The sequence below is a fragment of the Tigriopus californicus genome, chromosome 7, assembly GCF_007210705.1.
Source record: "Tigriopus californicus strain San Diego chromosome 7, Tcal_SD_v2.1, whole genome shotgun sequence".
Lineage (NCBI taxonomy): Eukaryota > Metazoa > Arthropoda > Copepoda > Harpacticoida > Harpacticidae > Tigriopus > Tigriopus californicus.
In genome coordinates this window covers 265,115-290,821 of record NC_081446.1, presented here as the reverse complement: position 1 = coordinate 290,821, position 25,707 = coordinate 265,115, and the positions used below count along the sequence as shown (strand labels likewise).

Sequence of the window (25,707 nt, the reverse complement as noted above, 5' to 3'; positions counted from 1 at the left end):
CAACCCTGGAAAAATGCAAATAAGCCTACACATCTATGTCACAACTCCTTGGCACCGTCTCACCCTTGTTTTAAGGGAAACAAGTCAAAAAACGTTCTTAAAAGTCGTCCACTTCCTGAAGAGCAACCCTCCTACGGAGAGCATTTTCTCGGACAAGAGGTTTTTCACGGTGGATCAAATCTAGTCCAAAAGAAAGGATTGGTATGTTGCGAAATTAATAGGTGGGATTCAAGAGGTGTTTCGGGCTATTCATCCGACCCAACGAATGATCCTCGGGGTCGTAGTTCAAGAGGATCGAAAAATGACGACATTTTTCTCGCTTTAGAAAAATCAGAGCTGAAGTCTACTAATCAGAACTTCAGCCATAGTTGAAGCCCAATAACTCTTACCGGACTATCCATCTATACAGTATTGACCCTATGGTAGTACACTCCAGCCCCTGCGAGCTTTCTGGTTCAAACGTTGAGCCCAAATAATATTCTATTCGAATTTTGGACAAGACTTTCTGGTCGTTTGGTAGCCCAAAACCTTAAGCCCCTGGAATTTTTGGTCGGTGATGTCAAACGCCGCAGTCAATCCCCACCTTCAATCACAAAATACCTACAAGCGTCTGGAGAGAGGGAGGCGTTATGCACACCAAGAATGTTGTAGCACGGGCATGTTCCAGCTTTCCATCCCATTTCGAAGCCGTGGTCAAGGGTGGATTAAGTGATCATGGAGTCCCATAGAGTTACCAATACATTTGCTTACGAAAAAGCTCTAATTTTAACGAGAAAATTGTAACCAGTATGTGTTGAAAGCGTGCAATGATGAACTTCATTTTGCTTGAACGTCCGGCATTGAACATGGTGATCGCAAAAAAGACATTTTCGATTGAGGTTTTGTGAAAAATCAAATTTCCAATGACAAAGTGAGCAAATAGTAGGTTTTGTTATTAGTGCTGCCCAGCCTAAAACAAGTTTGTGCTTAAAGAAAAAACCTGCTACTTCAAGGAAAGGTTCGTGTTTCAAAGGTGGTCATGTACGTACGCTGAATTGTCGTATTAGATGGAAAGGTCGATACCTCGACCGACCCATCTCTCTTTAATTGGCGGTCCCACTCCATGCATTTGTTCGACGGCGTTCTCTGGCTGTCAGGCAAGCGGGAGACCATCCATCAATCCAGTTGTCTATAGGCACATCAATCAATCCATTCATTTACCCATTCCTCCGACCTTAAAAAAAATCCTAGAGTTATTGGACGCTTTTCAAAAGATATCTGATCAGATCCATTGTACATAGTAATAAAGAGTAAGCGATCCCTTCGCGTCGACCCACCCTGTCCTTCTGGATTTGATCACAACTGGTGGTTTCAGCCGTCATCGCCCTTGTTCTTAACTACCATGATATTACTTGAGGCATCATCATTGGTCTTCTTGGCTTCCTCTTTAAGGAGCCCAATCAATATGGGCCTGGTCGGTGGTTGAGGGCGGATCAAAGCGAAAAAGTTGGAGGATCTGAGGCCATGCCGTTGATCCACGTGGATCCTTTTCCAATAAAATATTTTACTAGGTGCTTGGCACTGTCAGAAAGAATGAGAGTGGCGGCCTCACTTTTTCCGTGGAACATGGAGGCAGGCTGTCCTTCTCTTCCTCCTTTTGCCATTACAACTACGTACAACCACTACTAGTACTACTACTAGTACTACTAGTACTACTAGTGCTACCACCATCACCACTCCTCCTTGGTGGCTCGAACCCCGGAGATAAAGAGCGAGAGACAGAGATAGCAGCCATTGGGATCGCATTGCTTTTGTGGAATCCTGACCCAGGTATCGAGATTAGCTTCCGATTGCTTCCTTTCTTTTTTTCTTCGTTCCTTCATTCCTTCGTTCGTTCTTTCATCGGTTGTTCTTCGGCTAGTTCTGGGCACGTCGGTCTCTCGTGTTCGTTCATATTATCATTCTTCCTCCTCTTGTTCGTGCTCTTGTTCCCCGTCCTCATTGTTGCTGTCCTCGACGTCGACGTCGGTCTCGTCATCTCATAAATCAGTTATCGATATGCTCGCCTACAAGAAGGACCGCGTTTGTGACAGTTGCACTGATTCCAACCGGGTAAGAAAGAGTGACATCCCCTAAAGTGTTGCTAACATCAGACAAGTCAGGTCAGGACTATGCCCAACGATCGTCGACGCATCCCACTCTGGATCAGGATCAAGACACTATTGTTGAACTGACACGTTATGGCACCTCCAATGGACCGATCTGCTCAGGTGACTTGAAATCAACTTTGCCGGACTGAATTCGCCTATTCCACTTCAAAATATCTAGCTAGCCCTTCACTCGGCGGTCCATATTTCCCATTAAGCCACATGAGTGGCCAGCCTGACATGTTGTCATTTTGACATTTAGAAATCATAATCCAGTGATCTAGCGTAGTCATACTCTGCTACATGAAAGTACTTGAGTGTTTACATTTACACCAAGGCATTAGCTCCATATTTTTAGTTGACTCTCCATTCCGAGGTGGCCCTCAAGCTCATCTCCCCATAGTCTTCGAGCCCAACTAAGCCTGGGCTTTTCAAATCCTCCCGAATATGTCAGCGGCCTTTGGAATATAAAAAAGCACTGACAAGGCACACTCGCTCCTCGCTTGACTTGTAGCTATCGAGACAATAGAGTTGCCGACTTACTTACCAGCGGGGTGCTTCAGCACAGACCCTGAAAATCTCGCGAATAATTCGGCCCAGACTGAAACAGCTGAAACGGCTCAAACCCTTTGGATCTGGGACTGGATCTGGATCTGGAGAGGAGAGATCCAGAGATGTTGGCTGGATTGACTGAAGGCAAAGCTCCCACCATAAAAGGTGCACATCATGCAATATCGTGATGAAGATAGCTTATTTGGCCATTCCGGACAGTCCTCAATGTACCTCGAAGATCGAGTTGTCAGTCTCTTTTGGGTACGCCAATTTAATTTTGGGAATTATTCGCCTTCCTTTTCTTGCTTCTCTGGAACACGAACTGGAACACGAACTGGAGCTCTCATTCCAAATCCGAGTCTTGAGCCAGCCAGCCAGCCACCCAGCCAGCCACCCAGCCAGCCAGCAAGTGAGTGAGTGAGTGAGTCAAGCAGAGACTAATGCACAACGTCAAATCAGAGAGGGAAAAGTTTACAAGATGGCTCGACATGTTCCTTGCAACTTTTTCCCCTGTGGAGTTTCGAAATGCAATATGGAACAACCTGATCTCATTTGACAAGTTCCTCAAGCTGGCCGGCATCCCTGCAATGCAATAATAACCTCAGGCTAATTGATACCACTGTGATGCAAGTGATGTTTAGTCGAAGGCAGCTTGTCCATCCCAGCATCCCCCTTTCATCAGGTTTAATAACTCGTGGTGTGGAAACAAGTTCGGATTCAAATAAAACATCAAATGAACGATATTGCACACCGAGGTCGTAGCTGGCTCGCTAGCTAGCTAGCTGCATATTCAAAATATGAAACAGAACATGAATGGAATGAATTCTTTGTCTAGTTGTTTTTCTCGGACTGGCATCCTCTCTTGTGTTCCATGCATGTAGCCCGTGGATGAACAACTCCAATGATATGCCTCAAGTTCCCGAGGAGACACTTTCCTTGCAGTTAATTTACCTACAAAATGGTTCATTTTTCTTCTCCAAATATTCGGACGCAATAAAGTTGAAAGGCCAGGCCCACAGTCTCGTGTTCCCTCCCCTGGTACGAGCGTTGCAAATATGGAACAATTCCGTTGAGTTTTAAGTTCTGCCGTATTCCCCAAGATGAAATTGGAAATAGCCGACGGTGCGCAAGGCCGAACGTGTCAAGGGGATTTTCTGGTCCCCGAACTAATTTTTCAAACACTTGCTTTCAATCCCTTTCAAAGGGAACTAGGCTCCTACCTACAGTAGATGGGTGGGTGTGGTTGGGCGGTAGGCCAAAATTGGAGGGAAAGCAATAGCGGACACCGACCATCGTAATGAGGCGGGGGGCAAGCACAAAATTACGAATCCACACTTGTTTTGGGCGAAGTGATTCAGTGGAAAACTTTTTCCAGCCCAGGCATTAAGTCACTCTGGCCTTGGTTCTTTCCACACGGTCGACCCAGGAGCTCTACCTCCTCCTCCTCCTCCTCCTCTTCTATTCTGAATGGTAATGGTCCCACGCAGACTTTAGTTTTTCCGTCCACCTTCCCCCCCCCCCAAGTCAGCCCTTTCCTGGTGCTGGTACTTAGCTATTGGTCCCGTGGACGACCAGTGGGTGGGACGTATTCCTTAGAGACAGTCAGTGAGCGAGTGAGTGAGTGTCACCACTTGATGGCCTTTCCCTACCTCTCTTTCCAGGAACTCGAGCCGTTGTTCTTGAACTCCGCGTCCACGGCCACCACCCCCTTGGACGTGAACCTTCTGGCTCCGCTTCTGTCAACACCCTTCGGCGGGTCCACCACCCGTGCGTCCATCAGCTCCTACTCGGCCTTTGATGGGTCGGGCATTGGCTCCGATCACCATTTCAATCACCGCGGATCCCTCATTTCCGGCGGACCGATCATGGACGGAGAGAACCGCATCACCCTCAACGTGGGCGGCGTACGCTACGAGACGTACAAGGCCACACTCAAGAAAATCCCGGCCACCCGACTGTCTCGACTGACCGAGGCCTTGGCCAACTACGACCCAGTACTCAACGAGTACTTCTTTGACAGGCATCCCGGGGTATTTGCTCAAATTCTCAACTACTACAGGTAGGAATGGTATTCCTCATTGAGCCAAATATGTCACCAATGTCTGTGCACGTCCATACAAGTTTCTTTGACATTGTAGCACTAATAGCAATAGTTCAGTGAATACTGTGTATGCAGGGTTGGTCGCCTTTCAAGACAAGATGGCTGATTTAATTACCTCAGCTCACACCAGTGCCCGTCCTCAGTTGAGTTCCCAAGATTGTGCTGTTGGGGATCTGTGGGTGGGTGGATGGAAAGGGCATTTCTCATTTCCAGGTCAGATACTTCACGGAAATGTCGTCTTGATTACCCTGCTCCCAAATTGGATTAAACTCGAGAGCTCATTCCGGGTTCAAGACGACCAAAATTTGGAGCAACGTGTGCTTGGGCACTTGTACCTAAAGATACATACTCAACAGAGCAGCTGTCAAACGGATGTTAGGGTGCGGTGCCATCGTCGAGAAGTTACAACTTGTTTTGTAACAATGAGCAGTGCCTGCCAATAACAATAGGCATCGCTAACCAAAACGTTAGCTTCATCAATCTTTATTCGAAAAGTTAACTTTTTTAACCGTTTGATTCATCTCTCACTTGACGTATCTGGTCATCAGCGAACAAATCAAAGACTTGAGGCTATAGACCTTTTCATTGGGGCGGAGGAAGCGCCCTCTGCTTCGTCTAGGTGCGGTCAAACAAACGTAAAAAAGAGAGAATACACTCTAAGATGCCTAACGCTATCAAGAGATTTTTGAATGAACAATGCATAGCTCAAGTATGTATGTATTGGGCTCAGTCATAGTTTGTAAATTACAAGAGAGTGGAGGTTAATATATATATGGATGAGAAAAGTGAGACCCAATAGTACTATGTGTACTATGTACTGTGTACTATGACAGAGTCAATAAGCCACCCACCTTCTCTTCTGGGAGACGTTTCAAATCCTCTAAAAGTAAAATTCCGAGCAATTATGATTTGTAAATAAGAATTATTAGACAGGCGGCTTATACTGTATGTTTGATAAAGCGCCAAAACTCTGGCAATCATTATTTCCCACAAAACAGTTCTAAGAAAAGCACAGTTTCGCAAGTTTTTGGTGATTGACTTTAAAATAATCACTTTTCTAAACTTACATTTGGCTTTATAGCACAATTTGATGAAAAAAGAGGATGATGAAAAGTCGCTGACATGCTACAAGTATGCAATATATAGCTCTCTTTTTATCCTTGTTTGGTTGTCGAAACGGATTGTAATTTCACCCTTAAAGGCTTTGAAATGTCTCTCAGATGGGTCGGTACTGTATTTATGGCGTTTGAATAGATCAGCAATAAGTAGTTCAACGAAAAATACCTGGTTAAAGTTAGCCATCTTACGGTAGAGTGTGTTCTTGTGTTTCTACGATTGTTTGTCCTCAACAAGAGGAGGAAGAGGAGAAGAGGAGAATGAAAAGGACTATTACGTATTTGGAAGGGGGCCTTATTTTGTTGTATGTGATCTCCCGAGTCACTGACCTTTTGAAAGTGAAAAAAAATATGTCAACACTTCAATAAACTCGGCTAGCTTGAGCACTTCAAAATAATGCTGGAAAGGCTTCTTTAATGGAACACCACAATATGGTTACTGACCGATTGTAAATGGAAAGGTCAACATGCCTTCAGGGAGCAAGTGGTGGTCGGTCTCGCACAGCCTTTTCATGGGAAAATAAGCTGGACCTTGCACAATCTTGTCGATTGAGATACTAATTTTATTTTTTCGACATGAATTGTGTTCCGGGCTTTTGGCTCATCAAACGACAGTTCCACGAGGCATGACGATTGTGCAAACTAATAAGTGGACGAGTCGGGACTTGAGGCCGAGTGCACTCGAATTTTTGATCGAATTTAAATAGATTGGGCGGTATTGAGTCTGGACTGGTCTTAATAAACTTTCATATTTTGATTGGATTTCTTCAGAAAACTGGCTTTACTCCGTCAGGAATGGACTGTGCGAGAAAACAGCCTTTGAAAGATAATTGTATTTGCCTTGTTTAGTTTAGCAACAACAGATAGGTTTTTGATGGACTCTAGTCCAGCTAAAGCTTGGAAAATCAAAAGTCTCACCTCAGCACTAGCGCAGACCCGATATGGGTAAACATTTTCATGAAGTCATCTTCCACTCAAACCACAGCATTTCCTTTTTCAGCGGTATTGAAAGGAGAGAGCAAGAGTAAATGCTAGGTTTATTAGGCCTCTATGATGAAGCCCTTTTACTCGTCGCTGAACTAAAAATAACGAAGCCTCAAAGCAAATATTTGATTTTAATTAGAGACCTTGAACCCATGATTATGAGAGACGCTGAAAAAGGAGGTTGTGCGAATTGAGAATAAATGCCTTCGAAAGCACGAGGGATAAGATAGTGCTCCTCACGGTATTACCATTGAATTTTAAGTGGAACGGTCTGTTGTCTGGAATACGGTGTCTTTTGCCTCTGCGCTTGAGCTTTTGGTCCATAATGTGCCATCTTAAAGCATTATCTAAAAAAAATTGCTCTTGTTCACTCTTTATTGCTGCGGATGAGCATGATTTGGATTTGGTGTCTGCTTCGTCTTAGATGCCTTAACACTGAAGAGTGAGGAAACTGCAGCTCACAAAGGCAGCAACGTTAGCCCTTTTGGCGCATTACTTTTTTGTGCTCTCGATTTTGATCACAGGAGATCTGGAGGGACGTGCTGAAGCAGACGTGGAACACATCACGGAGCAATGCATTTCCTGGCCGCCCGACCAAGGTAAACTAGGACTTGATTTTATTCGCCACACTGTTATCCGTATTAGGAAGCGATGCACTCCATCCAGAGATTGATGACTCTCTCTATAGCCAAATAATAACAACCATAATAATCATAATAATCCCGAACTACTGTAGAGCAAAAACGAGGACGGAAATCGGTGAAGCTACCCAGCTTCTGCCCAATTTCCTGGCACATCTGAGGCGGATTAGGAGACAATCGAATGACAATGACAGGCCCTTCTTTCTTGAGCATGAGGTTCGGCAAGACCAGTTAGTCAGTCGTCCATCGCCACCTTCGTCACCAATTGAATTGCTCGGAGGGTCTTCTTCTCACCCGTTCTAGTTTTTTCTTCAAATTTATGCCTTGAACCCAAATAGTTTTCGAGCCCGGGGAATGACATTAACTTGGTTCCATCTTGATAAACGAGTTCTTGCTACGGGGTGACTGGCGAATAATCGGTGGGAAAGGGGAACAAAACCCACCTCGTTGAAGCGGTAGACGAAAGTATGCACCCAGTTCCATGGCATATGAATAACGAACGTTCTAACTCGGATCATTTCTTAGTGTGACGTTGTTTGAATGGAGCGAGATGCTCTCTTCATTAAGAGGGATCACAGTCCATTCACTCGTACCGAAAATGCCAGGTCCGCCATACCAAATGACGAATTCTGCTCGTTGATCATTCACTGGAAGGTAAAGACCTTCATGTGTGGGCCTTTACTAATTCCATATTTTGGCAAATTCCACCTCAGGTTCTTCGCTTTGTCATTTGGGACAGCTTTTTTGCTTTAGTTTGGATGTGCGAGATGTCGAGATGTACCTATTTACTGAGTGGTGGTGCTGAATGTTGAAATGTGGACAAGTCGACAAGAGCACTTGTTGCAATTGTTCAAAGGAATGATGAGAATTAGGAACAGGAGATCGCTTAATCTTTTTGGACAGCCTTTGTCGTCATGGTTTTTGGTCTTTATGTGAAGCCCACATTGCACTTCCCGTGTCGGCTGGCAAAATTGAAATTGAGCCTCTTCTTCTCCTCCTTTTTTGTCTTGAGCATCAACTTGCTTGGATTCTTTTCCATTTCTCATCCATTCGTGCCTCGAGAAGAAGAACGATCCAAGAATTGTTGGCCAGGGACTTTTCTTTGGCTGGACTGAAACCATTCAAGCCACATCACAAGCAATGGTGATGGTTCATCCATTCTCAGCGGAGTCTAACACGGCGGTGCCTACTTTATTATGATTCTAGGACGGGGAAATTGCACTATCCCACCCACGTGTGCGGTCCATTGTTCGAACAGGAGCTGGAATTCTGGGGCCTGGATGCGAATCAAGTGGAACCCTGTTGTTGGATGACCTACACTGTTCATCGAGATACCGAGGTAAGTGCAGCATTTCTTTCGAACTTCATTTCAACTCACAGGCTCGGGGTCCAATCAAAGATGGATTATCGGGAAAAAGATTACCGTGGGCCATTGGACCAACAAATATTGGGCTCCCCATATTATCCTAGACTGAAATGGAGCTAACAACCCGGTGGTGGGTGGTCCCCACTTGAGTTGAGACGGGCGTTCCGGTATTCATTCCGGTACCCCCCAGAGCTTGTCAGCAACTTTCGTTATGTATGGATCCCGGTGGCAACATCGTTCAATGTGTGCCCTGAAGTCATTCGATCATATTCAGAGGGGAAAACTTTGGCTTTTCGCCAAAAAGGGAGTCGCCACAGCCCCGAAAGCTTCTTTGTTCTCTCTGATGGGAAAGTGGCCGCCGAAAGGCTCCTTTTTTAATTTTTTCACGAAATATATGAAACAAAATCAAAACTGATACCCGATCCATTAGCATTCACCACTTCCTTGGATGTTTACAGGCCACGCTGACCATCTTGGATAAACTGGAAATCGAGAGTGAGCACCCCACGGAGGAAGAAGTGGCCCGGAAGTTTGGCTGGGAAGAGGATTACCACGCCGACACGCTCACACTTTGGCAGAAATTGAAGCCCAAAGTGTTCTCACTCTTCGATGAGCCCCACTCATCCACATGTGCCAAGGTCAGTTCAACAAAGTAAAACAAGCTGGGCAAGGATGTCAGGATGCAGTCAAAAGGAACTGAGAGGGGGGATCACGACCACCGGATGTGGTGGTGGTTGGTCATTTAAGCCCATTCATTGTCTTCCGCAAGACCCTGTACATACAGTGTAGTACTGCACATTTATGTACGTCTGCCCGTCTTGAACGGGAGCATAGCAACTTATACCATATTACTACTACTAGGTATGTACGTATTTACACGCAGAAGCCACAAACGATGGAGGTCGTCAGTGGTGCAGTGGGAAAATGCTCCTCATATCATGGAGCTTCTCCATGTACTCGGAAACAAATTGAAATGCATTCCTCGTTCGCTGGTTTCAAGACCTGCTCACGGACCTGGCACCCGAAAAAGAAACGACGTCCTTGATATATGGCTTCAGCCTGAAGGAATGTGAGGGGCATCACGGGAAACCAGTCGAAAAGCGGGCAGCTTTCACAACACACAAATTGACCCTTGCTTGGAGGGGAGAGAAGGCGGAAAGGGGGGAGGGGGGGGGCAAGGAAAATTTCGTTGAAAGCCCCAAAATTTACCATTTCTCACACCACCATTTGCCAACTCCATTTGCTGGCAGGCCGCTGAGCCAATTTGAAATCCATCTCCTATGCGGCCTGATGTGGTTTTGTAGCGAGGAGGGCGAAAACTGAAGGTGGATTCGAGACCAAATGTGAGTGTCTGGTTGGCGAGAGAACCAACCATCTTATAAGGGTTCTACTATGGTCCGAGAGGTCCTCGGGCGTCCAATCTTTGGCTCCTCCAAAGTACGCATCGCTCACGATTGAACAGGGAAGGGGTTCTGGTTCTACTGGAATGTGCCCTTGATGCCGTAAAATCCGACTGGTGAGGACAGTCTCGCAACTAACTTAAGCTTTAACGCAGCGTTTTTCAGGCCATTAGGCAGGAACATTCTCCAAATTCAGGGGTTCCACGTGATCACTCGAAATGGAACGGTCGACGTCGCATGGCAACCCTGATTCATGGAACGCACATTTGTAACAACAGGGAGTGTTGAAACACTATGAAAAGACTTGGGCCACACATAAATCAGAATAAGGGCGGTTTTACACTAGGATGGAAAACCAGGATTGAGTCCGGTTTGAGGATGGCAGTTGGACTAGTGCTGGGGCGAGTTCAGCAAAAGACTCGAGTCTTTCACTGTACTCAAGTCGAACAAAAAGACTCATACACCAAAAACTCGCCCCATCACTAGTCCTACTTCCATCCTCAAAACGGATTCAATCTCGGTTTTCCATCCTAGTGTAAAACCGCCCTAAGTGCGTCTAATCATGAATACATTTTTTTTTCAACATTGTGCCAACATATCCAACATACAGCACAACTAAAACCTGACCAGTAAAACAAAATCTCGGCCGACAAAAGCAAACGGCTTTCGTTTCAAAGCTTTTTAGTAAATCCTCCTCAAGCGTCGAATTCTTCAATCATTGAACTTGTTTTGTCAACCACTTTCATCAGGTCATTCGCCCTGTATTCTGGATCCTTCATTTCGTCGTTGAGTCGAGAAGAAAGGCGATCACGAAAAGCATCATTCACTGCGACCGCTCTAATTGAGACTCTCTCCCAAGTCAAGAGACGTACAAAAGATCGGAATTTGTAGTTGGGAAGAAGGGTTGATGTACCGAATTGAAACTGACTTGTTATCATTTGCTGAGCAGGTTCTTGGCATGGGTGGAAAACTAACGAAGCAGATACGACTGACTCATTGATAATCAATACTGCATCATGCAGGAATCACCCTCGATATGGCGATCGTCCCATGAGTTGATTATCAAGCAATTATGAAAAATAAAAGATATCACAAACCTTTGGGTCTCTATGTCACTTAAAACCACGAAGATTGAATGAACGACTCCAATAAATTTATATCAACTATTGATGAATCCCTATCGCGTTTTTATGATTATCAATGATCTGACTGAAGCAATGAGGCCTCTGGCTCTTCTCAATCGGTTCAAATGATCGTTCTTGGTAGATGCATTGCCTTGTTCTTCAGGCTTTGAAATTGCTCTCTCTCTCTCTTTTTAAAGATCTTAGAATGACCTCATACTCTCCCAGGATGCAAAATCTTCAGGCTCTTTGTACCTTTAAAGAGTCGAGTTGGGTTTCTCTGATATGATTAGACCCATACGCAAATGACTTGAGTTGGCCTCTTATCCTGGATGGAGGATACCTTATGACTTATGAGTCTATTGGAAGACTTCCAAGTCCGGCATTCCCTAGCTTTACGTGATACCATAAGATTGTGACTTATGTCATGCGTCATCTGTTGTACTGCGCGAAACTGGGTAAACACGTGGATGTGCACTAATATCGGAAAAAACGGCACTCATATTTAGGAGACAACTCTCAAGGGCCAAATAGACAAATCTCAAGGGCCAAATCAACAACACGGGCGTTGGAGTCTTTGTGAGTTTCCGGGTTTGTCTGGCACTTGATCTAGATTTTGCATCTTACATATTGTACAATGGAGTACGGCAGAGATGGAGACCAAACGCCAAATCTTTAAGTAGCAATCCTATAACATCATAAACGAAGACCTCCTTGAGTGAAATTACACTCAAGTATGTTAATTACTCAGATTAATCAGACGGGTGTAGGCCCCTGTTGTGGCTGACGGTCCTTTACGAGATGCCAACGGTCTTTACGACCTTTGCCTCCCACAGGTTCGTTGCCCAAAGTGCTACAGTAGGTTTCTTGCGTTGCGGAGTAGATCTAATCTCAAAGCTCCTGTCGGTTGTTGAATAACGGTTGAAGGAAAAAAAACTGCCGCCAAGAGACACACAAAAATGTCTTCAACTGTTTTCACTCAACTGTTTGTGTCTTGAATGCCCAACCTTGCAGAGATATGCAAAAGTTCCTAGGGCAAGACTCTCTCTCTCTCCCTCCCCCTTCCCTTTTTTGATTGGTTTTTTACTTTACGCACGTTTGAAATGTTCCATCTCGTCCCTCTGAGAAGCCTCATGAGTAGCAGGGTTGGGTGTCAAGCGACGGCCCCAATATTAGCCGGCATATACGGTAGTTTTTGCCTCTGAAACGTAGATTTATATCATGAAGAATCAAGTCATCCGTCAATGACGGAGTGCTCAGTGACTTCACTGCAAATCAATGACACGTGTTGTTCCGTTTTCAGATCATATCTGTGATTTCCGTCTTCTTCATCCTGACGTCGATCTTCTCGTTTTGTCTGAAGACCCATCCAAACTTCCGCGTTCCGGTGATACGCAATGTGACCGTGCAGGATCGCTTCGCCAATGCCACGTATTGGACATTGGACAAGTCTCAGACCTTTCCTCACGATGCCTTCTTCTATGTGGAGCTGTTGTGCAACATCTGGTTTACCATCGAGTGCATCATTCGATTCACGGTGTCGCCCTCGGTGCGATTGTTCCTCCAGTCGCCGCTCAACTGGATCGATTTCGTAGCCACGTTGAGCTTCTACAGTGATATGCTGCTTCAGCACTTTTTCAAGGACATGGAGAACGCGGATATCCTCGAGTTCTTTTCCATCATTCGCATCTTGAGGCTATTCAAGCTGACACGCCATTCCCCGGGCCTCAAGATCCTCATTCACACATTCAAGGCCAGTTCTAAGGAGCTGACACTCCTCGTGTTCTTCCTCATCTTGGGCATGGTGATCTTCGCTAGCTTGGTATACTACGCCGAGCGCTTGCACGCCAACCCCAAGAACGACTTCAAGAGCATCCCCGAAGGACTTTGGTGGGCGGTGGTGACCATGACCACGGTGGGTTACGGGGACATGGTGCCCAAGACCTATGCCGGCCTCATCGTAGGCTCGCTTTGTGCTTTGTCAGGTGTACTGGTGATTGCTTTACCCGTGCCCGTGATTGTCTCCAACTTCAGCATGTTCTACAGTCATACCCAGGTAAGAGAGTTTCCGGAAGAGGGGCACGAACACAAGCACTACGATCGCTTCCCAAAATGAATGACCGTGGTCATCACTCGTCCTCATGAATTTACCTTGGGGTCTACCGCATTTTTGAGGACTTGGTACTTGTATGGCATTGATTGACTAGATTAATTTTGAATGCTGATATCGGCATTGGGATCGGCCATAAATCCCCGTAATTGTTTCAATCTGCAACGTTAAGCCTTTGAGGCCCACTCAAGGATTCCACAACTAGGAAGGAGGAACCAAGCAGTCCGAGATCTTGGGTTTGTAATACGTTTGGGGGGGAAGAAAATCGTGCCCTTGATAGGCCTGAGAGATCTCCTGGTGTGGCTCGAGAGAGGCCAAGTCTCAAGGAGGCATGCCCGCGGCTGTCGGTGAAATGCGTCGCATTTCCTGGCGGATGAATGTGGTCTGCCTCTCATTTGGTACGCTTCCTGTGCACTAGATACTTACAGGCCCCTAAAGTACTCTACTGGAATTTCGAAACGAATGTCGAGGACAGCCAGAAGGTCCTTAGAACTGTTCAAAGTCGAAGGCTGCCAGCCCGAATTGGACATTTTAGCTTTTACCGTTTGAGACAGTGGCGTCCACATGGTTTGAGCAGCCAACAGAGAGGCAATAGACTGTACAGAGTAGTTGGTTGTCATTGATCATTTCATGCCATCTTGTATTAGATAACCAGTTAGAGTTGACCCAATCATCAAGATCTCTTTCCCACATGTTGATCTTGAATGAGGGTGTCAGAATCAGCTGTCTTAGTGTCACTTGACTTATGTTTTTGCTCCCTTGAATCGTTCACCTCTGGCCAAGTCCAGAATTGGAAATTGGGGTCACTCGCTGTCTATACTCCAGACACAATTTCATAACCTAAGGATATTTTCGAGCCACATTAAAGAACGCAAATCAAATAATCAAAAATACATATACATACCAATATATTTTTTCAAATTGATCTCGCTCTGAATTTCTACCTACCATAAAAGCCCGGACGTTACAGAGGTTGGGAAGCCAGTGAGTGAGTGTCTGGTTGGCGTGTCTGTCAAGTTTTGCGACCGAAAACTTGCTCATAAACTCTTTGGAAATGGAAGGTTTAGTTAGTCTTTCAATATTTGCTCACTCATTGGTGATTGCGTGCAGGTCCTTGGGTAACTTTTTAACGCCTTTTGACCACACCGTATGTGGCATGTCAAAAGTTTGACCACAACGATTTCGACGGAAAAAGGATAATCAGTGCTGCGCCTCTCAAGGCTTCCATCCTCTTATTCTAGGTTGGAAAAGTTAACTGTCCGATAATCTGGCCGTGGTTTTGGGAACTGTTTTTTTCCATCTCTCTTAAGGGAGCATCAGGGATTTGAATTAATGATGATTCACGGCTTCGAAAGAACCACCATGCTTTACGTAACGTATGTACTGGTACCTCTGGCATTCCTGCCATAAAATGGCTATGCCTCCCTTACTTGTCCCGAGGAAATATTGATGAATATGTGGCGAAAGAATCAGTACCAAGACGAGATGTCGACAGTTTGATGACACGTGTATTCCATTAACTTTGATGAATATTTGATTAGCGGAACCCACCTCGATGATCGAAAGAAAAATGGGTTGTCAAGTAATACGAGTAATATACATATATTTATCTATTCCATGCATACGAGATGAAGCGTCACAAACTCTGTGAGCGTTTTTCGTGTTTAAATTGCCCACTGTGTTTGTGTCATCATGTTGTGGTTTTCGATTTAATCAAGCTTGTACGCCATAAAATGAATGTCTAGAGATTAGAAAAAGAATGTCAAATAGAACTTTGGGAGCTGAGTGGTCTAATGTGCCCGATAATGGCACTATATTGTTCCCCAGAGCGCGTGGGTTCGAACCCCGCTTTCGGAGAAAACCCTTTAAAGGAGGTGACGTGGTGTAGTGGTTAGCGCAGTTACCTAGAGTGAGAGAGGTCCCTCTGGTTCGAATCTCCCCCCTACCTTATCCACACCCTCAGACGGAGTATCAAGAAGTGATAGCTGACATGAATCTGCCTAAAGGAATTTGGAAATGGACGATGTGATGGCTGGCTTTGCTAGCCGAACAAGTCCCACCCATCCGACTGGTGATGGGATAAAAAAATCCAGATCAGGACTGTTAGAAAGCTAGGAAAGTCGTTTCCCACGGAACATAAAAGGATAGGTTTTAACCACAAAGGCAACCCTGGTTTGAACGAAGAAAAATCAGGGTTACTTTTTGTGACTAACTAACGGGTTTCCAATATTCTGCTAGTGTTGTCACATTCACATGCCACTGAAAACATAAATTGGTAGCCCTAGTGGCAACCTCCCGTGATAATGTATTTGATCCCCATCCGAAGTACGTAATAAGGGTAGGTATGTCGTAAATACTGTGCACTCGCTCCCTTGCTCATCGTCCGTTCTCTCTTCATCGCATTAGCTTCGACCCAATTGAACCGAAATCTGAAATGGTTTCGAGCAGAGAATAAGTTTGGCTAGTCTACATACTGGATCTGTTCCAGCCAACATTTCTCGACGACAGACCCGATCACATTCAGGGATCTTTGGAAACGACAATCAGATGTCAAAGTTTTCAGACTTGTCATCATCCTAGCTGGCAGCTCAGCTAAGTCGCACACCCGCCAAATCCCACGGAAACACTGCTACCCAAAGTATTCATTCATCTCTTAAATGGACTTCAAAGGCGATGAGACTGTGTCTTGTTTTATTTTTATTATTATTTTTCATTAAGGGTTTTAATGTTCACCTTGGTATGTACCGGTATGTACATATAGCATCACATCGCGTGATTGACGAGCGTACTTTGGAAGATTTGGGAGCAGCATTGCTCGTTCATGACAGATATTGACTTTCAAACGACTGACAATGGTGTCATAATAATCTAATGCCCAGATGCCCAATGTGAGTGGAATGTATTTCGGTAGAAATGAAAAGGCTATTTCGAGCCCACTTCTTATTCACGTTTGAATAGAGTAGCATGAACACATTTCCCCTAGATTTAGCAAGACTTTGTTGACACATTCATTGTTTCGTCATGGCTGGATCTGAACAGTTTAAGCTCCATTTAAGAGTCTTTTAGTTTTATTGGAGTTCGAGACGCTGATTTTTATGACAAGGGGACCCGACTTTAAAAGGCATTGCAGGAAAAACCATTTCGATCTTTTTTTCAATCTGACATTCTAGGTCCTGAATCAAAGGCATTTTTGTCCGGTTTTCAGCCCTTTTCATCAAGGTTTTTCCCAGGTTTACTAGACTAGCCATGAACATGAGAATCGAAGTGATTAGGCCTGTCAAAGAGAATGTCATTTGTCACATTTGCAATATGAGGAGCCCTTGTGCGTTTTTTTTATTTTCCCAATCTCGTAAACACATCCAGATTTATAAAAGATGTCGTTTTCAAATCCGACTTAGCAAGAGCCCAAGTTCTTGAAAGTAGTTGAGACTTGTTCAAAATCCCTCTTTTTTTAACAGAGTCTATCAGTGTGCTAAAATAAGGGCTCTGTTGACTTTTATCTGGTTTATAACGTGGGTATGATTGTGCCAGAACAGGGGTTGCATGGAGGCAGTAGGCGCAACTTGAATTTCGGTCAAAAAAGCCTTGAACTGTTCGTTTCTCCCAATTTCCGATGATTGGATGATCCATTCGTAGAGTGTCCGTGTCGCAATCTCTTGGGAATTCGATGGAACCATGGCGAGTGCTGATATCAGATCGGATCTTCTTGTCTCACAGAACCTTACGAAATTCTATGTACAACCATACAGAGTTCTCTTTAGGTTTTCACCGTTTGGTAAGTGAGACAAGTCTGGTTGGGGCTCTAGAACGACTTTGAGTGGGACCTCAATTCCAGGTCTGATGGAGGAAAAATCCGTTCCTGTCAGATAAAAGAGCATCAAGCTTTTTTTTCCTCTCTCTCTCTCCCTCACTATTTTGCTTGTTGGATCGCCTTGCAATTGGCCAGTACAGGGTTAGCCGAATGAACTGGGCGGCAAGATTTACATATACTTGCATTGACCTTTTGGGCTCTGTTTTACTGCCATGTATCGAAGAAATATGATTGCATTAGGCGTATTGCTTCATGCATGATAGTAGATGCAATGCCATCGAAAATGCCAGATATTGTCTTTCAACTTGCCACGTGTGGTTATCGTTCTCCTTTTATTTGACTCCAATACAAGCAACAACTGTAAATGTCTCACATGGTACTGCTAAGGATCGTGTTTTCAGTAAAGTGCTAAGAGATGAATAAGGCCTCAAAAAAAAGAACTTTTTAGAGTCACAATGTTCGAACAGAGCCTTACTGCAGTAAAAACTTTGAGCTCAACTGTCTGTAAGAGCCTTAACATAGAGCTTGACCAGGTGCGAGGATTTAATGTCACTGATAAGGACAGGTTATTGGTTGGTTATAATTTGGATGTGAGGTGTAATGATTGCTTGAGGTTGAGTTAACATAGCCAGCTTGTTCCGTTCTTGCATGACCGGTTATTTCCCCTATCTCTATGCCACCTCATCATTCTGGAATTGTCCACTGACCCGTTCATACGTTCTCCATTTCACCCGAATTATACACACACTTTTAAATACTTGGCTTACGATCTTTCCGTGGCGCAGTCGGTTGCTCATATCTGATCTGTGGAACAGTAACCGACTTGCATTGGTGGTCCCCTCGACATCCCCAGTGGTTGGTTTCCGATTCGGCGTTGGATATGATTTCGCTTACTCTCCTGGTGGTGGATTTGGATTCGTTGAATGGTGGTCGTGTATGTCGTTGCAATATGGTCTGGTCGTTCTCCAAGTTTATATGAACATTGTTCATCGAATTGGTTCAACCCGCTCGTACGCCTGTGGATAAACTTCAGTAGTTGAGTATTACTACTTTATTCCTTGTGTATTATGGCTAGTCGGGACGAGCTGTTGAAGCTTAAGGCTTCTCGAAAAGGTTTCAAAAGCCTTACTTCAAGATGTAAGCGGGTAACTCTCGATGCCATTGATTCGTATGTCGAGGGTGATGACCCCTTCTACGTGGAAAGCAAGATTCAATCTTGGGAAGTAAAATTAAACCAGTACCGAAATGCCGAGGCCACTGTTGTGTGCCATTGTGCGGCCGATGATAACGATATGGACAAGGACTTAGATTCCCACGAGGATGCTTTCGATAAGGCTAACCTCAGAGTCCGAGGGTTCCGTCAAGATTTTGATAGGGCTACGAATTCTCCTTTGGATGGAGTATCGAATACCCTGCCGTATCCCGCTTCAAATTCTAGTCTTCCCAAACTGAATATTAAGCGTCCCCCTATGTTGGAAGAAGACACCAATTTACGTACTTTCATTCAGTGGTGTCCAGTGTGGAACAATTATTGTACCTTGATTGCTTTGTCGCAAAGGGACAGAGCTACTCAAGTGTCACTACTCTGGGAGTGTTGCAGCCCTGGATTTCTCCAAATTGTGCACCATTCTTTGGAAATCAAGCCGGATACTGGGCGAAACGTTGATGAAATAATTCAAATTATTCGAGATCATTTGAGGAGCCTCCGGAGTGTCCATCTTGATATGCGAGATCTCCTGCTAGTTAAACAACAGGACGGGCAGGACTATACAAATTTATGTAATGTACTCCGAGAGCAAGCCAAATTTGCAGACTTAGCAAACATTACCCAAGATAAGTTGCTAATAGCATTGTTGCTGCAGGCCATGAAGAGTGAAGACGACAAAGCAAAGATTATGGAGCGAAACCCTAAGACTTTTGACGAAGCACGTTTTCAAATTCTTGAACTTGAAACGTCTCGCCGTGGGGCCAAGGGGATGTCTGCGAGTTCCTCCCCCAATCACGTGTTTGCGGCTCGTGTGAAATCCCATTATCGTTCCCAAAAGGATAAGTCTTTCAAGAAGTCGTACAGCGTTTCTTGTAAGTACTGTGGCCTTTCTGCTCATCCTCCAGAGAAATGTCCCGCTTTTCAAAGTTTTTGTCGTCTGTGCCATCAAAAGGGACATTGGGACAAAGTCTGCAGATTTCGGACAAAAGATGAAAAAGCGTTACCTAGGTCAAAACCTCTTCAAGCTTCACGTGTCGGTTCCCTCAGATTGCTCAAATTGTCTTCTAACAATGGGAGCGCATTGTCAAACGAGGTTGAGATTGGAGTACGACCTGTAGGTTACACAGGTTCTCCGACTTTCCTTACATTTTGTGCCGATACTGGGGCAGATATCTCAGTGATGGGAGACCTGCTCTTCAAATCATCCGGTTTGGACAAAATTACATCTCTCTCGAGCGCTACTGAAGAAGTGATTGGCATTGGCGGAAACTCTTTAAAACAAATGGGTATGTTTACCGCCACTTTATCTATTGGTAGTATCACTGCCAGTGGGATTCCTATCATGGTATGCTATGGGTTAAAAGATGCTTATCTTAGTCTCCAAGCTTGCGTGGCTTTGTCGATCATTGATTCAAACTTTCCGTCTCCAAAAGCCACTGTTGCATCTTTACTGCTTCCTCAACCCCCCGTTTCCTCATCCATGATTTGGAAGGATCGCGAGCTTTGGATCTCCCAACTTCCCTCGGTGATCGTACCGAATGTCCTCCAAATAGTGGAGACGAAAATCAAGGATGTTTATGCGGAAGTATTCGAATCTGGGACCCTTCGTCCAATGCGTGGTCCTATTGTGGGGGACCCGATGGTGATCCATCTGAAAGAAGACGCCAAACCCTTTGCAATTCATGTAGCTCGCCAGATCCCTTTTGCTTACGAAGAAAAACTTAAAGATATTCTCAGAGACTTGGTCAAGCAAAATATTGCTACACCTGTTGGTGACGTTGCACCTGAGTGGTGCCATCCTATTGTTTTGGTTCCTAAAAGCAATGGTGACATTCGTTTATGCGTGGATCTTACCCGTCTAAATTCGGAAGTTAAAAGAAGCATTCACCCCACCAAGACTCCTGCTGAGGCTGTTTCCGGGTTTTCCTCTGATGACTCCTTCTTTGCTAAACTTGACCTTGTTAAAGGATACTGGCAAATGCCATTGGCAAAAGATTCCCAACCACTCACCACTTTTCTAACTCCTTTTGGGAAATTCATGTTTCTGCGATCACCCATGGGATTCGTATCCACGGGGGATTCTTTCTCGTTCCGTGGTGATGTGGCCATGGCCGGCTTGAACGTCCACAAAGTGGTGGACGATATGGCGTGCGGAGAAACGACCCTTCCCAAATTGGTTCGTTCAGTTAGTGATGTCCTGGAGCGCTGTCTTAAATTTGGACTGACTGTCAATTCTGAAAAAAGTATTTTTTGCAGCAACTTCCATAGACTTTGTGGGATATCACATCTCGAAAGGTCATATTCAAATGGATCCCTCCAGGGTGGAAGCTATTCAGAATTTCGCGATCCCCGCTTCACTTACTGATTTAAGGTCATTTCTTGGTCTGGTGAACCAGTTGGGAAGATTCCTACCCAACTTGGCTTCATACACGTCCCCTTTCCGTCCACTTCTCAAGACCAAAAACGCTTTCATTTGGCTCCCTGAGCACACAAAACTCTTCGAGGAGGCAAAGCGTGCCCTGATTTCGCCTCCCGTCTTGGAAATGTATGATCCAAGTCTGGAGACAATTCTTCTCACGGACGCTTCGAGACTGGGCCTTGGATTTGCCTTGACTCAGCTGAAAGAGGGTGTTCCTAGGCTGATCCAATGTGGATCCCGTTTCCTCAGGGATTGCGAGAGTCGCTATGCTATGGTGGAGCTTGAGGCATTGGCGATATATTGGGCTGTAAAAAAATGCAATTTGTATTTGTCGGGAATCAATTTTCACGTTGTGACGGACCATCGACCCCTTGTTTCCATCTTTAACCGTCAGATTTTGTCCGAAATTGAAAATCCGCGGGTCTTGAATTACCGATCTCGACTCTTGGGATATCGTTTCGTCGTTGATTGGAAACAAGGCATCCACCACGCTATACCAGACGCTCTTTCCCGTGCCCCTGTTTCCAAACCGGATCTAAACCCGGACCCTGATCTGGAAGAACCCCGTCCTCGCCTGGTAGCTGCCCTCCGTTCCGAATTTCCCGATATTAACATGGAGGCCATTAGCAACATGGCAAAAACGGATACTGCTTACCTTGATCTCAAGTTGGCAATTTTGGCGGATAATGTGGATCGCGCTCAGAGTGGCTACGTCTCCTTATTTAAAAGGATTTCTTCAGAGCTTTCTGTGGTTGACAACATCATTCTGCGAAATAAACAAATTGTTATCCCACCATCCGCGGTAAAGATGATCATCAAGAAGCTTCATGCCAGTCACCAAGGAGTGGAAAAAACCAAACGTAGGGCCCGACAAATTGTATTTTGGCCCGGGTTCACGTCAGACATTGCCAATGCGGTGGCCGCATGCTCGGAATGTATGTTTTTCCGCCCGTCACATCAACAGGAACCATTGGTTCAAGACCATTTGCCTTCTCGTCCTTTCCAAGTGGCCAGTGCTGATATGTTCACCTATGGCAGAAATGAATATCTGATTTATTCCGACAGGCTTTCTGGGTTTCCAATGGTTGTTCAGTACCGCAATATGCCTGGTTCATCCCTACTGATTAGAGACTTTGCTCGGATGTTTTCGATGTTCGGTGTTCCCAATATTTTACGAACAGATAATGGACCTCAATTTTCATCGCGAGCGTTTTCTCTTTTCCTGGTCAAATGGGGCGTTACGTGGAAATCTTCCTCGCCTTATTATCCCCAGAGCAATGGCCACGCGGAAGTGATGGTTAAATCCGTCAAGCACCTTTTGGCCAAGACTGGAGGTGATTTCGATTCCGAAGAATTTGCAGAGGGAATGCTGGAATTTCGGAACACGCCCATGGCCGATGGTTTGTCGCCCGCTCAAAGAGTCTTTGGGAGACCGCTTCGATCTCGGATCCCAGTCCATGACGATCTTTTGGTGGATCCTTTCCGAGGGTCCACTCACGATGAGAAACGACGATCCATTGATTTGAGCCGAAAGCGCTATTACGACCGTCAGGCCAAGTCCTTACCCACGCTTTCTAACGGGTCCATTGTTTATGTTCAAAACCCCCAATCACGCCGGTGGGACAAGGAAGCCAAAATCATTAAATGTTATCAACGACGCTATTTATTACAGTTCGACTCTGGTCATAAATCATGGCGTAATCGCCGTTTTTTGCGTGTTTCTCCTTCCCTTCCAGAGCCAGATGAATCTGATTCCGATGGATACGTGTTGCCGTCAGAGTGTGAGAAACCCGATCAGGATCAATCACCTCACGCTCAATGTGACGGACGAACTCCGCGTAGAAGCACTCGACTTCGTAATTCTCCTGATCGGCTGGCTTACCATTGATTGAATCAAATTTGTCACACATCCCTTTTGACTTGTTTATGCATGTGTCCCAAATTTTGGAAAAGGAGAGTTGTAATGATTGCTTGAGGTTGAGTTAACATAGCCAGTTTGTTCCGTTCTTGCATGACCGGTTATTTCCCCTATCTCTATGCCACCTCATCATTCTGGAATTGTCCACTGACCCGTTCACACGTACTCCATTTCACCCGAATTATACATACACTTTTAAATACTTGGCTTACGATCTTTCCGTGAGGCAAGGATGAGAAATCATCAAAAGCCATTTTCTACCCCCTGGTCAAAAATTGGTGGCAGAAAATGGCAGAAATTGGTCCAAAATAAGTGACAAAAAATGGCAAAAAAAGGCCAAAAATGGCAGAAAATAGAATTATTTGTATTATTCTAAATCATCTCTTTCTAGTATTTACGATCATTTACGTTAATTTTTTAGGCCTTCCTGTATGTAGTTTTGACACGTTGGGATGGGTATTTTGCATCGAATATGGGATACAACCACTAAACGTCATTGGAGTGTGACCGCAATCGATTGGAGTCAGGGTTGCCATTGGACCTAAACTTTTTAAAGTCAAAATGACGACAATTGAATTTAAAAAAGCTGTATCGTATTCAATAACCATTTTGATGAGTGTAAAAAAGGTGTAAGTGTTGTGGCTAGGCCTTGGATACTGCAAGTGGTTTATGGATACTGTTATCAATTCAATCAACCATCAAACAGTATAAATATCAATATTTGAGGAACATTTTGCATTTCAGCCAATGCTACATCAATATGCTTTGTAGGAAAGGACACTTGAAAAACTTATCCAACCCATATGGTCCTTCTTGTCTTTGACATATTTTAGAATCAAGATCAGCCATTCTAAACACCGGCGGCCGTTTTTGACCACTTGCCAACAATTTCTGCCACTTGTGGCAGAGAGTGGCTGAAATTCGATCAATCTCGATTTTTCCCATCACTGATGTGATGTCAATGCGTGCAAAACCTTTCATGCTTTTGGGTATAAGCTTATTGATATAAGCTTACTAAGAGAGAGGCAGAGATATGTATGGAGTAAAGATTGTGTAGGGAATCAATATTGCACAAAAAATAGTCATGCTATGGCAAAAGAATGAAAGTGAGCAAGGCACAGGTCTGAATACAAAGACATAGATTTACATCTAGTAGTTAGCACCACAGGTACAACGCAATCCTTGACTTGGCAAATAGTCCTTGTTGGTCCGACATATCCGAATCACCTTATTCGTGGATCGGTTGTAATCTAAGTACATCACATCGCCTCCATGGCTTGCCCTCTCAATGAATCGGGGGTAGAATACTACATTGTACGGTAGCATGATGCGTGTTGTGTTTCTTTGTCCATTCTCCCAATGGAGTCTTTATTCTATCTGTATGGAGTAATTCACATCCCAAAATGTAATTAAGTCTTAACCAATATTGGAGATCTGGGAGCAATCGTGGGAATGTGTCATTTCATTCCCTCACGAATCGAAGCGATCGAAAAGCGTGTGAGCTCGAGTTAGACGATTCCAACGGAATCTCTCCCTCATTGTAGCAACAACTTACTCATTCCTTTATGCAGCACAACCATTGTAGCTTGGATTCATTATGCGGCTCCACTGAATTTATTGCCGAGCACTACATATTTCGTCATTTTCACATTCTGGCCACTTTTGACCTTGTTTAAGGTACTTCTCTAAATTGTGCTGACAGAGAACCCCCAAGAAAAATCGAAATTAGTAGCGTTTAACATGAACGCTTGTCCTTCTCAGCAATCGGTGCTCCCTAATTGAACGCTGCATTTGCGGTTGGACAATTTTTTTCATTTCTCGGGCCTTTTAAAATATCTATGCATCCTTGAGCGAAGGGTGCTCGGAAAATTCATTTTGATATGATGATCGTAAGAGTGCAGGGTATTTGATTGACCTTTTAGCCATCTCTCATTCGTCCTTCATAAAGTAGGAAGAGCCCTAGCCAAATGCGTCAATGGATTGATGCTAGTTTATCAAGACTCAATCACGAATGAATCGCATGGACATAAAACACATGTGCTATTTCCAGCTCTCAACAAGAAAACTGTCAAAACCTGGCTCCTTGTTGTCCAAAATCCAACCTATAGAAGACCAAAGATTCTATAAGGAAATGAGCACACTTGGCTGGAAGGATTGTGGAGGACACTAAATTATTCACAATCGTCGTACCTATATACTCGTTTATTCCTCACCAAAGGACTTGTAATTGCTATTGAAGTGCAAACTGAAAGACACGACTACGACTATAGTTGGAGCATATTCGCTTCCCATAACCACATTTGTGGCTATTGGCTTCAATCACGAAAATGACAATCTATTGTAAGAGCCCCCAACGGGTATAGAAGACCTTGCCAGACTTGAAACCTTTTCGAAAAACCTCTCCCCAATGGTACGTCTCGATAGTACTCACATTGCTTGGCTCCAATTTTTCAGGCTCGAATGAAGCTGCCCAAAAGGAGACGTCGTGTGGTGGCTGTGGAAGCTCCGCGACGAATTCGCCGAGGGGGCACTCAGCACGGCTCCATTGGAGGCGGCAACGGGAATGGGAGTGGCAACGGTCATGGCATCCACCGACGGATGAACGCTTTCAAGGCAGGGCATCACAACCACGTGGGTAGTATGCACGACAGTATTCGAAATTCCGGCAGCGGCGGCGGCGGCGGTGGAGCGGCCGGCCACCACCCGCAACCCCAAGGACCAAAAGGTACGGAGACACGGAAAGCGGAAAAATCGGTTTCTTTGAGCTTCACACTAGAGAGGAAGGCTTAGGTTTGAAATCTCGGAGAGCCTAGTCCTGGCATGAGTCGATGGCGAT

At 44.8% G+C, this 25,707-nt stretch overlaps 1 protein-coding gene across 1 annotated transcript in view; it reads left to right on the top strand.

Annotated features, from left to right (window-relative positions):
* The window catches only part of LOC131883486 (potassium voltage-gated channel protein Shaw-like), a gene marked incomplete in the record, with an annotated part of 65,271 nt that overhangs the window by 33,062 nt on the left and 6,502 nt on the right, over positions 1-25,707 (top strand). Inside the window, 5 exon segments of the mRNA XM_059230969.1 lie at positions 4,340-4,737; positions 8,726-8,858; positions 9,344-9,523; positions 12,710-13,462; positions 25,326-25,596. Coding sequence (XP_059086952.1) covers positions 4,544-4,737; positions 8,726-8,858; positions 9,344-9,523; positions 12,710-13,462; positions 25,326-25,596 — 1,531 coding nt within the window.